This window comes from Diabrotica virgifera, chromosome 6 (genome assembly GCF_917563875.1).
Source record: "Diabrotica virgifera virgifera chromosome 6, PGI_DIABVI_V3a".
NCBI classification, from domain to species: domain Eukaryota; kingdom Metazoa; phylum Arthropoda; class Insecta; order Coleoptera; family Chrysomelidae; genus Diabrotica; species Diabrotica virgifera.
This window is the reverse complement of record NC_065448.1, coordinates 235216176-235229372: the sequence shown is the minus strand read 5'-3', so window position 1 is coordinate 235229372 and position 13197 is coordinate 235216176. Positions and strand designations below refer to the sequence as shown.

General features: G+C 34.6%; 1 protein-coding gene across 15 annotated transcripts in view; it reads right to left on the bottom strand.

The window, feature by feature from the left end:
- The window catches only part of LOC114335908 (protein unc-80 homolog), a 180207-nt gene that overhangs the window by 8681 nt on the left and 158329 nt on the right, over positions 1-13197 (bottom strand). For 12 of the 15 annotated variants that reach the window (XM_050654754.1, XM_050654753.1, XM_050654759.1 and 9 more), the window contains 4 exons: positions 12132-12236; positions 5151-5279; positions 4905-5056; positions 3082-3362 (listed from right to left, as the gene is read on the bottom strand). In XM_050654754.1, coding sequence (XP_050510711.1) covers positions 3082-3362; positions 4905-5056; positions 5151-5279; positions 12132-12236 — 667 coding nt within the window. Of the gene's footprint in view, positions 1-3081; positions 3363-4904; positions 5057-5150; positions 5280-12131; positions 12237-13197 lie in introns of those variants that run through there. The other 3 variants (XM_050654762.1, XM_050654764.1, XR_007699013.1) reach the window with 2 other exon arrangements.

Sequence of the window (13197 nt, the reverse complement as noted above, 5' to 3'; positions counted from 1 at the left end):
TACAACTCTGTTCCATTTTAATATTTTTTTTCTGAAATTTTTACAGCACATACCTCTTACCATTATGAAGACTATGAAAATTGTTGTAGACTTTCAGTCTTCTTCTTGTAAAAGTTGCAAACTTGTAAATCGCAAAAATTAGGTGGAAAAATTTAAAATTTATCAATTTGATCACGTCTATGTTAAACTATAGAGTCCAAAAGAAGTGTTATGGGAAGTTTTAGATCTAGACGTGTTATAGAAAAAAAAAAATGGTAAAACTTTTAATTTTAAGAAAAACGTTGTTTTTGTAAATTAATTTTTGTAAAAAAAGTTAATTTTTTTAAATCTATGCAAAAACTTTGCCAAACTTTTTATGCATAGTCAAATTTGATTTTTTAATAAAAAAATAAGTAATCGTGTGGGGAAAAAGTAAATATGCCAGTTTAATTGCCTATTTGTCTTATTTGTAAAATTCATATTAGAGTTTTCAAAAAACGTATACAAGGCGAAATTTTTTCTAAGACCCAAACAAACTAATTTTTTATAACATAAATTAAATATTTGTTCAAAAAAAATTCATTTTTGTAATAAAAGTTATTTTTTTTAATCTATGGTTCACTTTACCAAACTTTTAATTATTCATAGTCAAATTTGATTTTTTTTATAAAAAATTAAGTCATCGTGTGGGAAAAAAATAAATATGCCATTTTAATTGCCTATTTGTCTAATTTGTAAAAATGATATTAGAGTTTTCAAAAAGCGTATACAGGGTGAAATTTTTTCTAAGACCAAAACGAACTTATTTTTTAAATCCGGGCCTGATTTTTTTCTTGTTTGAATAAATCAGTTGATTGGTGGTAACATAAATTAAATATTTGTTCAAAAAAAATTCATTTTTGTAATAAAAGTTTTTTTTTTAAATCTATGGTTCACTTTACCAAACTTTTAATTATTCATAGTCAAATGTGATTTTTTTTATAAAAAATTAAGTAATCGTGTGGGGAAAAAAATAAATATGCCATTTTAATTGCCTATTTGTCTAATTTGTAAAAATCATATTAGAGTTTTCAAAAAGCGTATACAGGGTGAAATTTTTTCTAAGACCAAAACGAACTTATTTTTTAAATCCGGGCCTGATTTTTTCTTGATTGAATAAATCAGTTGATTGGTGGTAACATAAATTAAATATTTGTTCAAAAAAATTAATTTTGTTAATAACAGTTAATTTTTTTAAATCTATGGTTTACTTTACCAAACTTTTAATTCATAATCAAATTTAATTTTTTTATAAAAAATTAAGCAACCGTGTGCGGAAAAAAATAAATATGTTATTTTAATTGCCTATTTGTCTAATTTGTAAAATTCATATTAGAGTTTTCAAAAAGCTTATACAGGGTGAAATTTTTTCTAAGACCCAAACGAACTAATTTTTTTAAAGCCGGACCTGATTTTTTTCTAGTTTGAATAAATCAGTTGATTAGGTGGCAATAGGGTAACGATTGACCAAAATAAGAGACACATCGATCTGACCGTTCAAAAATTATGACGAATACAAATTTCTGTCAAAATGCGAAACTCGCCCTGTATTTTATTAAACAATGGGAGCAGACACTTTTTAATGGTCATTTGTTATACCCCATAGGGGCCTCTATACGAGTTAGCAGTATGTACAGTTCTTCATGACTCACCCTGTATACGTTATCAATAAAGTGAATAGGTGACAAAAAAAAAACAAAAACTGGAGTTCTGGAGCTGAACATTTCTGAGGTTTATGGCGCCACTGTGCCGTAACGGTTGCTTATACGAAAAAACTTCATAGGATCTTATTTGTAGAGCAAATAGTGGTCTTTAATCCTGTATAAGTTTTGTTTAAAAAAAATGCATAGGTAATGAAAAAATCGTCAAAATATGCTCGCCAAACTCATTTTCAGGAATAGGGGTAGTTTCCGCAGGGATGTTGCAATAATCATATCTATATTTATGAAAAACCCTATTGATGGAACATATGCCCATTTGGGTCAAAAAGCAAAACATATTCCCGTTAATTTTTTTTTTTGCTCCAGGATTGCACCAAAAAATCGCTTTTGGTGTCCATGCATGGGTAATAAGAACGTGCACAAAGTGGTATAAGAAGCATTTTAATAAAGGGTATGATGTGCGAAGTATTCCAAGAAAATCACTTTTTTCATTAATTCTCCTTTTCTTTGGGGTGGTTCCGGGGAAAATATGGGGGTGCATTATACAAATTTGTAAATAAAACCAGTACATGGGTAATCGCTGAAAGTTTTTTTACTCTAGCATTAGCGGTTCAGATGGTATAAAAAGGGGGTTTTTTTAAATGTAACACCCTGTACATAAAAAATGAGCAATTGCCCTTAAATGAAACCTATACGAAAAAACCAGCCACTTAAAACCGCAGGGTTTCTTCTTATTTCTCATTAAGGTTAGGGAAAAATATGTTTTTTTAAACATCTTTTTTAAAAACTTGTCAACTTTGGGGCGCCACCCCCGCTAAAAGGTGGGTGATAGTAATATGCTGTCGAGGAATCTTCTTTTTTTGCCCTTTAGTTCGTCCAATTTTGAACATAGGCTTCCCCCAATTTCCTCCATTCGCTTCTGTTTAGTGCTTTCTGTTTCCACTGCGTCCCTCCTATCTTTCTAATGTCGTCTCCCCACTCATCTGGGGTCGTCCTCTTACTCTCTTTCCTGTCCATGGTCTCCATTGTTGTATCGTGGTATTTCACCTATTGTCCGTTTGTCTAGTGTTATGACCTGCTAAGCTCCATTTTAGCCTGGCTATATGTTGTCTTGCGTCTTTGCGTCGAGGAATAAATAGTAGGAAATATAGTCCACTTTATATTTCTATTAAGGAAATTTTTTGCAAAACGTACAGGAAGGGCGCAAAAACCACAAATTACCCCCTTTAAAGGGATAAAAATGGGGGTTCCGGGGCAAAATTTTTTAAGAAAATGTTAGTCTCATAATAAGCACTCCTTGATATACCAAAAAAAAATAAAAACGGACTTGTGTCCAGTTTGCGAGGTTCAACCTGTTTCCTACACTATAGTCTAAATTATTAATATAACAAATAAATTTAACCTGTAACCTGACGTGCTAGAAGTTTGCGAAATCGCAGAATCCTCGTCCCAGGATCCTTCCGCCATCTTGTTTCTGGTAGCAATTCGTAGACGATGAGAATCAGAAATCGGTTCAAATTTTTGACTCTGAGACAGATCGGCTTTTGGCGGTGTTGTCTGAGATTGCGATTGTTGACTTTCCTGCAGTGATTGAGTAATTACTGGAGGAGTAGGTGGTGGGGATAGAGAATCTTGATGTTGAGGGCCTAGAATCGATTCTGACTCATGTTTGGCTTGAGCAACCTAGAAATGAATGAATTAACACGTTATAGTCGAAAATAAAAAATCATTTCGAAGCTATATCCCCTTAAAACAAATCTTTTGAAGCGAAGTTTTTCTACTGGCGTGGTATTCATTTTTCTCTATATAAAATATAGAATTAACACGATACGAAATAGAAGGAAGGCTATTTATTGGAGAAGGGGAGTCCGTTATACATATAAACATTACATTTAATTAAAAAACAAAACTATAGATTATTACTAACCTTTTACTTATATCATATTAGTGTAGAATATTCCAAAATTTTCATTATAATGAAATAATGGGTGAAATAATAATTAGCAGCATTGCAATATCTAGACCAGGACATTTAGCACTAAAAACACCTGAATAAATCGATTTTTAAATACACCACCTGGAGACTTATAACTTTTTGTTGCTGAACGCAACTACGCCATCAGAACCGACCTCCGGAGCACCTGGTGCCCAGGGTCACTGCTACGGCATGTCATCTGGAGATTCGAGAGTTGTCAGCACTAAATTGATGCAAACAGTTTACTTGGAAGGTTTTGGAGTCGCCGAACACGAATATGTCATCAGGACCGATTCCTGGAGCGCCTGGTGCCCAGTGTCACTGCTAAGGCACGTCATCTTCTGGAGTTTCGAGGGTGTGTTCGGCATAAATTTATGCAAATAGATTACTCGGGCGGTTTTTGGGGTTTCTGATAACGAATACGCCATCAGAACCGACACACAGAGCACCTGGTATCTAGGGTCACGTCATCTTCTGGGGTTTGGAGTGATTTCGGTCCTAAATTGATGTAAACACACTACACGAGGGCATTTTGGGGTTACTGAACACAAATACGCCATCAGAACTGACACCCAAAATACCTGGTGTCCACGTTCACTGTTAAGGCACCTCATCTTCTGGAGTTTCGAAGGTTTTTGGCCTTGAATGAATACAAATAGATTACTACGCGGTTTTTCTGGTCGCTGAATACGAATACGTCATCAGAACCGATCCCCTGACCACCTGGTGCCCAAGGTCACTGCCAAGGCATGTTAACTTCTCAAGCTTGGAGGGTTTTGGGCACTAGGTGCACCCTGGGGTTGGTTCTAATTTCGTCTTCTTGTCCAGAGACCCCAAAAACCCCTAATAATCTGTTTGCGTCAATTTAGTGCCGAAAACCCTCACACCTTTAGATGACGTGCTTTAGCAGTGCATCTGCGCACCTGGCGCTCTGGTGGTGGATTATGATAGCGTATTCATCTTCAGCGACTTCAAAAATATACTTATTTTGACATGTTTATGCACTTTTGGATGCATTTTATGTACTTTAAAATGCAACTATGTATTTCCATCCATTTTTCTATAGTATGCTTTTTTCCTGACATCATCCTGAACACAATGCAAAAAGTTGCAGGTCTCTAGGTGCTGTATTTAAAAATTGATTTATTTTATGCTAAATGCCCTGTTCTAGTCGTCTTCTTGGCCATCAAAAGCAGTTATAGCTAGATATATTAAATTTCTAGATATAGTAAAAAGTGAGTATTAATTACCTCAGCTTGTCTGGTTTTCTTGCTCTTTCTTATCCGAAAGGTTTTCCTGCTTTGGGGTTTAATACGCTGCAATCTTGGTTTATTTGGATATATCTCTCCAGAGCTGTCTTCCGCAGGACTTCCTGGACTTAAGGGTGTAGTCGATGTTTCTCCTTTACATTAAAATATGCAAAAACGTTTATTTTGTATTTACTTAAGAGTACCTAACACAAATTCATCAAAAATTATTTAGGAACAACTTTTTACCTGAGGAGTGTCTAAATTCTACGGAAGAAACGAAACGCAGTTTGTGGGCCTTATGGAACATGAGGGATTCTGACTTGGGCATAGGTACACCGTGGTCGTCACTAACTGAAGATCTTTGGGATGAACGGTCTGTAAAAATGACATGCACAAATTGTTCTACAGGTGTCTATGAGTTATATACAAATGTAAAACTAATAAGGGATCAGGAAAGTATATTTGTACATGTTGCTTTGTCCTTTGTACTCTAAAAATATATTGTAAGCTCTCGATTTTGGAACCGCACAATGATGTATAATATTTTATTCTTCAGGTGCCGTGTCCGCATTCAGACGTTGGCCGTCATCATGTTTACAAGTTCCTGAAACCCTTCTCTATCGGCTGCTGCGCAAAATAATGCTTCTACCTTGGAACCACACCATTTTCTAATATTACGCAATCATGAAAGTTTCTTTCGACCAATCCATCTCTTTCCCTCCACTTTTCCTTGTATTATAAGGCGAAGTAGATAGTATTTAGCTCTCTAATTATATGACCGAAGTATTCTGTTTTTCTCCTCTTTATGATGTTTATGAGCAGACGTTCTATAGATATTGATGTATAGAAAATAAATATGTTGTATATTGATGTTCTGGATTAGTTTTTCTTGAGGACATGAATAAGCTGCGTACGTTCCAGGAGTACGTGGAGTAACAGTAGCTGGTAAGAAAATCTCCAATTTAAGATTTGCTGATGACACTACACTTATAGCAGCAAATGAGCAAGAAATGTTTGATCTCCTGCGAAGAGTTGAGTACGAAAGCAATAGAGTTGGTCTGAAAATCAATAAAGCTAAGACAAAAATAATGGTGGTCGACAGATTTGACACTATTCAACTGACTAACATATTACAGGAATACCAGATAGTAAACACCTTTGTCTATCTCGGGTCTAGTATAACTAACGATGGTAACTGTGAAGCAGAAGTTCGGAGACGTATTGGTATGGCAAAAAATGCGATGAGTCGCCTAACTAAAGTTTGGAAAGACAGATCTATCTCTCAAAATATCAAGATGAGACTGGTGAATGCCCTTGTATTCTCAATATTTCTATACGGAGCAGAGACTTGGACTCTTCGCGCATGCGAGCGCCAAAAAATTGATGCCTTTGAGATGTGGTGCTGGAGAAGAATGCTGCGCATACCTTGGACAGCTCATAGGACAAACGTTTCCATTCTAAACCAACTCAATATTAAAAAAAGGCTGTCCACAATATGTCTGCAACGTATTCTGCAATTCTTTGGTCAAGTAGTTCGCAGAGGTGACGACAGTTTGGAGAGATTAATTGTTTCTGGAAACGTTCCGGGGAGAAGATCAAGAGGACGATCACCAACTAGATGGTCTGACCAAATAAAGCATTCAGCTAGAAACTCATTCTGCGCAGCTCTTAGAGCAGCTGAAGATAGAGACCAATGGAGAAACATTGTTAGGAATATTGGAAGAAATCACGATCCTCAGTAATGGGGAAACGACAGGAGAGAGAGTTCCAGGTGGCAATGCGTACTATCCTGCCATATATTTGGATTGTCTGTTCATATCTTTATATCTTAATAGTAGTTGACGGGGATCTTCGTACCGATTTTAGGGGTGCACCGGACTGAAGACCATCTTCTGGTTTTAGTCTGCAATTTAGATTTTCGGGAAATGTAATGCGGTGGTTTTCCCGTTGCTTTCCCCATCGCAGTACCACAACCATTCAAACTGCACAGACATTCCAGTCATTCTTGTGGTAGTCCAGCTTAAAGCTGGTCCAGGATCATTTCCTCTACACCTTGAGCTGGTACTTATGATAGCTTAGGAAATATCTCACTAGCTTTTGGACCTATGAAAGGATGAGATATGATTTCTCGAAATAAGGAATTGAGAGCAAAACATTGCTCGCGTGGACAGAGCCAGTCCCCTGAAGTATGCTTATTTTCTATCGGGATCGTAGATTAAGTGTCTATCCGCTACCCATAAGATAGAATCATTGTCCAGTAAAATAAAGGTACGTTAAAAAAATCGAAGCACGAGAAACTATTAACGATTGTGTTATATTATGTTTCTGGTGGCAAGTTCTATTTCGTAAGATAAAGTTAAATTTGTATTGTATTTCGTAAGATAGTAATTCTTAACAATTTCCTGAAATCATCTGAAACCTATCTCTATTTCTCTAAGAGAGTAGTACATTAGGGTATTTGTAGAAATTGCATTGTTAAATGACCACAGCTTACGCACTTGCTTTAAGTCAGCAAAAGTAACTTCTACCTTATTACTACAGTTACTTAATTTGGTGCATTTTCTTCAAGTGACATCTTCGCGACGGAAGTCGGCAATCATTATAGCTATTTGGACTTTAGAGACGGCTGCTCTGAAAAGTTCAGTTAATGTACAGTTACGGTCACTGAATAGTTTACACATTAATTTTTATATTGTAATACTGTAAAATTGCAGTGTCGTATGGATTTGATAAATGTCAAAGTCAAAAAATCTCAAAAAGTCAATAGGTCTGGATCCCGCGTATGAAAAAAAAGTTGATTAATAGCAAGCTGAAAATTTATTAAAAGCTTAAGGGTGTCTAGTTGAACAAACTTTGATATATGGGAACACTGGAACAGGGGACGTTTTAACTGTGAAACAGGTTAAAAATTTGGAACGGTCAGACCACGAAAACGGCACATGTATTTTGTCCGACAGAACAGACTTAAACTCTCCGAACAGAGATTAAACTCTCATGCAAAAATCAGACTGCTATTTATCACCAAATGGGCGTTTTAATGAGTGGAACATGTAGAATATGTCAAATGACAGGAATTATGACAGGTGATAAATAGCAGTCTGATTTTTGTATGAGAGTTTAATCTCTGTTCGAAGAGTTTAAGTCTGTTCTGTCGGACAAAATAAAGGTGCAGTTTTCGTGTTCTGACCGTTCCAAATTTTTAACCTGTTCCACAGTTAATACGTCGCCCGTTCCAGTGTTCCCATATATCAAAGTTTGTTCAACTAGACACCCTTAAGCTATTAACAAATTTTCAGCTTGCTATTAATCAACTTTTTTTTCATACGCGGGATCCAGACCTACAATGCTTGTCAAAAATTTCGTGAGTGTTGAAAAATAAAATAAGAAACTAAACCATATTAAGACCATAATCAATTTTATTCAAAAAAACTTCTTTCTATATTTTCCATTTTGATAAATTTCGTAAAATTTATTTTTACCATTTTGATAATTTAATTTTTATCAACCTGTTCTAGGTACACCACTGGCAACGTCACTTTGACGCAAGAGGTGCGTTTAAACGAGGTAAAAATTTAAAAAATCGGCTCCTAGATAAGCCAGCCTGTAAACTATTCACTGGCCGTAACTGTACATATGTACCATTATCTTAGATCGTCCAGCCACGATATTCTGCGTCTCTCTATGCTTCTTCTTCCTTGAATCTTTATCTGCATAATCAATTGGAGCCAGTTGTATTTCTCTCCACGTGTAATACGTATGAGATATCCCAATTTTCTTGTTTTGATTGTATTTAAGATTTCCATTTCTTTATTCATCTTTCTCAGAACGTCTTTGCTTGTGACATGTTTTGTCCACAATATTTTCAGAATTCTTCTAGATACCCACTTCTTAAATTATTTCAGTTTTTTATTGATGCGGCATTCAAGATCCAAGTTTCCATTCCATAAGACAAAGTCGAGAAAATGTAGCACCAAGCCAATGTAACTCTTAGGTCGAAATTCAAATCTCTTGTGCAGGGCACTCTTCTCATTTTGTGAAAATTTGCTCTAGCCTTTTATATTCTGATTATCATTTCCTAGAAATAATCATTTGTGGAGTTGATCACTTTTCCAAGATATGCATATTGGTCTACCCGTTCGACCTTGGTTCCGTTTATGAAAAGATTCTCGTTGTTTCTTTTTAGATATTCTCATAAATTTTGTCTTTCTGACGTTTAATGCTAGACCGTATTCTTGTCCATCCTCCACTATTCTGGTCACCAGCCTCTGAAGCCCCTTAATATTTTCGGATGACAGTATATCATCCGAGTTGTTCCGATGTTCATCTCAGAAGAAAGTGAAATGTACGTAAGGGAATGAATAATTATGGGCCATTCCACGAACATACGCCTGTTTTGGATTACTTCGACAAGGAATATTTTACTGTGCAACATAAGAAGTACAAAATTAAATGGCGCTAATAATTATTCCAATAAACAACAATGTAATTTGCAATTTACTTTTGTTCTTCTTATTTTGCACAGTAAAATATTCGTTGTCGAAGTAATCCAAAACAGGCGTATGTTCGTGGAATAGGGTATATCTCTGAATCGAAATGAAATATATGCAGTCTTCCATTTTCTCAGCTTACTCATATTGTGAGTAGACGGAACCCATTTTCTTTGGAATCTGTTTCTAAACGAATGAACGGTATGTGACTGCATACTGCAGAGTCCCAGAAATTGGTTTGGTTCCACGGTAGAGGTCTTTAAATTTGGGACATCTCATTTCGATTTTGTAAATTTTAATTGTAAACAAATTTTAAATTAAAATGATGACTTTTGTAACTATTTAGAATGGGAAATAAGCCACAATATTATTAAAAAATGATTTTTATTAACGTTTCGACGCCCAAATCGGGTGCCGTTGTCAAAATACAAAATACTATTAATATAAACAAAAATGTTGTTGCTTAGTAAAAAAATTCTTCTAATAATTTATTTAATTTGACTCATTTATATCGGCAATTCAGATACATATGATACATTTTAAAGTAGAAGACTTTAAAATGATATTGCCAATATTTATGAGTTGCGTTCCTGGGACGACTTTACTGAAAGATAGTTCATTCGATTACATGAAATCAACCCCAACTCAAGAATATCCGTCACAAAAAATCATAGCATGTGATCTGTCTTTAAAAAGACAACCACATGCAACGGTGACATTAAAATTCTCGCGTTAGAGATCTCATAGTAAATCACGAGGGAAAACCAGGAAAAACCTCGTGATACTATCCCGACATCGTAAGTATTTGGTCTTACATTTAATTTACTCTCAAAATTAATACCAAATTCTGACTTTACTATAATTTTGTTTAAATTATAAATAATATCAATAATACATGGGTATATAAGTAATACTAAAATATAAAATATGTACTAACTCGACTATTGACTTACTAATTGTGGTATTTTCTTTCTATTGACTTCCTCTTTCAGTATGGGTATCCACATCCTACTGCATTCCACCGAGGAATTTGCGACACAATTGGTTTCGTTTAGCATAATTAGAGCCGCTTCTTTGATTTTTCTCTTTTTACTATCTGTTTCTTTCAGGACTATACTTGAATCTCTCCACTGAACTCTATGTTCATTATCCCATGCGTGTTGACATATTTGAGATCTATCAAATTCTCTATTTTTAATATAAGATTGATGTTCAATTATTCTAACGTTTAATGGTCTTGATGTGTCTTTATTCACTTTAAAGACAGATCACATGCTATGATTTTTTTGTGACGGATATTCTTGAGTTGGGGTTGATTTCATGTAATCGAATGAACTATCTTTCAGTAAAGTCGTCCCAGGAACGCAACTCATAAATATTGGCAATATCATTTTAAAGTCTTCTACTTTAAAATGTATCATATGTATCTGAATTGCCGATATAAATGAGTCAAATTAAATAAATTATTAGAAGAATTATTAGAAGAAATAAAAACTGGAAACAGATTATCGCAAAGCTTCCTGGTTAATAAAGGTCTACGTCAGGGGTGTTGTGTATCACCGACCTTATTTAAAATATATGTTGCAAAAGCATTGAAAGAGTGGAAACGAAAATGCAGAGGCATGGGCGTAGACCTTGGAGAGATTTGCTTATATACATTGCAGTTTGCTGATGACCAGGTTGTTATAGCAAACGATAAAGATGATTTAGAGTACATGGCAAGGAAATTACAAGAAGAATATAGAAAGTGGGGACTAGAAATTAATACAGAAAAAACAAAATACCTGCCAATAGGTACCGAACTATCGAACATCACATTAGAAAATAATGAAATCATCATGCCCTGCGACCATTACACATATCTAGGAATCGTTTTTGACACAACGGGGAAAGATGATGAAGAAATAAAGAGAAGAATAACACAATCCAGAAAAACAATAGGTTGTCTAAACAGCGTACTGTGGAATCATGAAATAGGAAAAAGAAGAAAACACAATATCTACGAATCTCTTATTAAAAGCAGTCTATTGTACGGAGCAGAAACTTGGCGGATAACCGAAAACAACAGAAGAAAACTGGAGGCAGTAGAAATGGACGCTTTTAGAAGATCAGTAGGAGTGTCACGCAGAGAGAGAATACGTAATGATGAGATAAGACAGCGAATGGGGGTTGACGGCTCTCTAACAACAGACATAGAAAGAAAACAGCTGATATGGTACGGACACGTCCAGAGGATGGATAACTCAAGACTCCCTAAAATAATTATGCAATGGGTACCACCAAACCGCAGAAAGAGAGGAAGACCCAAGAAATCTTGGAGAGAGGGAGTAACGAAGGCGATGAGCGCAAGAGATCTTAGAGAGGGCCAATGGGATGATAGAGTGTCATGGAAATTAGGCATCGGACAACGTCGCAAGACGTTTTAAAACCGATTGATAGATAGATTAGAAGAATTTTTTTACTAAGCAACAACATTTTTGTTTATATTAATAGTATTTTGTATTTTGACAACGGCACCCGATTTGGGCGTCGAAACGTTAATAAAAATCATTTTTTAATAATATTGTGGCTTATTTCCCATTCTAAATAGTTAAAATTGTAAAAATGCCACAAAAAAATAGCTTCAGAACAACATAAAATGATGACAGTATCATCCGAGTATCTAATGTTGATAATGGGAACATACAGAGGAGTATACTGAGTTCATACAAAGCTGCAAATACAAAATTAGATAGATTACCTGGTTGAGCGCCTGGCGTGGAGTGACCGTTAGCATTTGGTTCCTGTCCTTCATTTATGTGTGAACTTTGAACGGGAGTTGAAGTGTGGCTTGTACTTGACGATTCTAAAAATCACAAAAAATATTTCATAGGTAGGTATAAACAAACAAACAAGAACTGTAGTCTGGGCTGATTATCGGAGAATAGGCCATTTTTGGGAAAAGTTATTTACCAGCAATTTTATTGCTGGAATCGAATTATAAGATCCTATATATTAATAATATAGGTATGCAAAGTCTTCAGATAGTGTGCTACTTTTTTTATAAACAAAATGGCGCCCGAAAATCGTGTTTTTTTTCAATTATTGCTCTAGAACTCCGAAGATTTTAACTTTACAACAAAAACACTCAAATAAAAATTCACCGTGATTAAATTCTGCATAGGGACGTGTTTCTCCCGATCTGTTCCGACGAAAATTTTCCTCGAAAAATGCGGGTTTTCCCAACAAAACCTTTAATTTTCAAATAAAGTTTTAGGTAAGTAATTATTTACCAATAATTAAATAATTTGGTGACTTAAAAGCCTTCTTGGCTTAGATTATAGTTCCAGAAGCTGGTGAAAATTAAACGAATATTTTAGCAACAATTCAATTGTTAATTAATAATTTACGGTCGCAATAATAACCAAAATAATTATGATACACTGATCAAACTTTAAAATCTTATAAAGATGAGATGCCTATTTAAGATTTTGTAGACAAAATATAAATTTTTTATTTTTTTGCATAATCTTTAAATCTTAAAAAAAATAGTTATAAACAAATTAACGTTTCTCCGAAAGTTTTTATTATATTATAATTTTTAAAAATAGCTAAAATGCGCATTTCAAATATCTTGAAAATGAATGCTTTAAAACTTTTTTGCAACCATTTGCAAAAAAGTTATGAAACAGCAAAATAAACATACGATTACTACGGTGTTAATAATTTTTTTAAATTCTTTCAAAGCGTAGAAGTGAGTTTAAAGTACAAGCTATTTATTTATAAAACAATGTCGATTATTAGCTTAATGGTTATATTTTAATTAA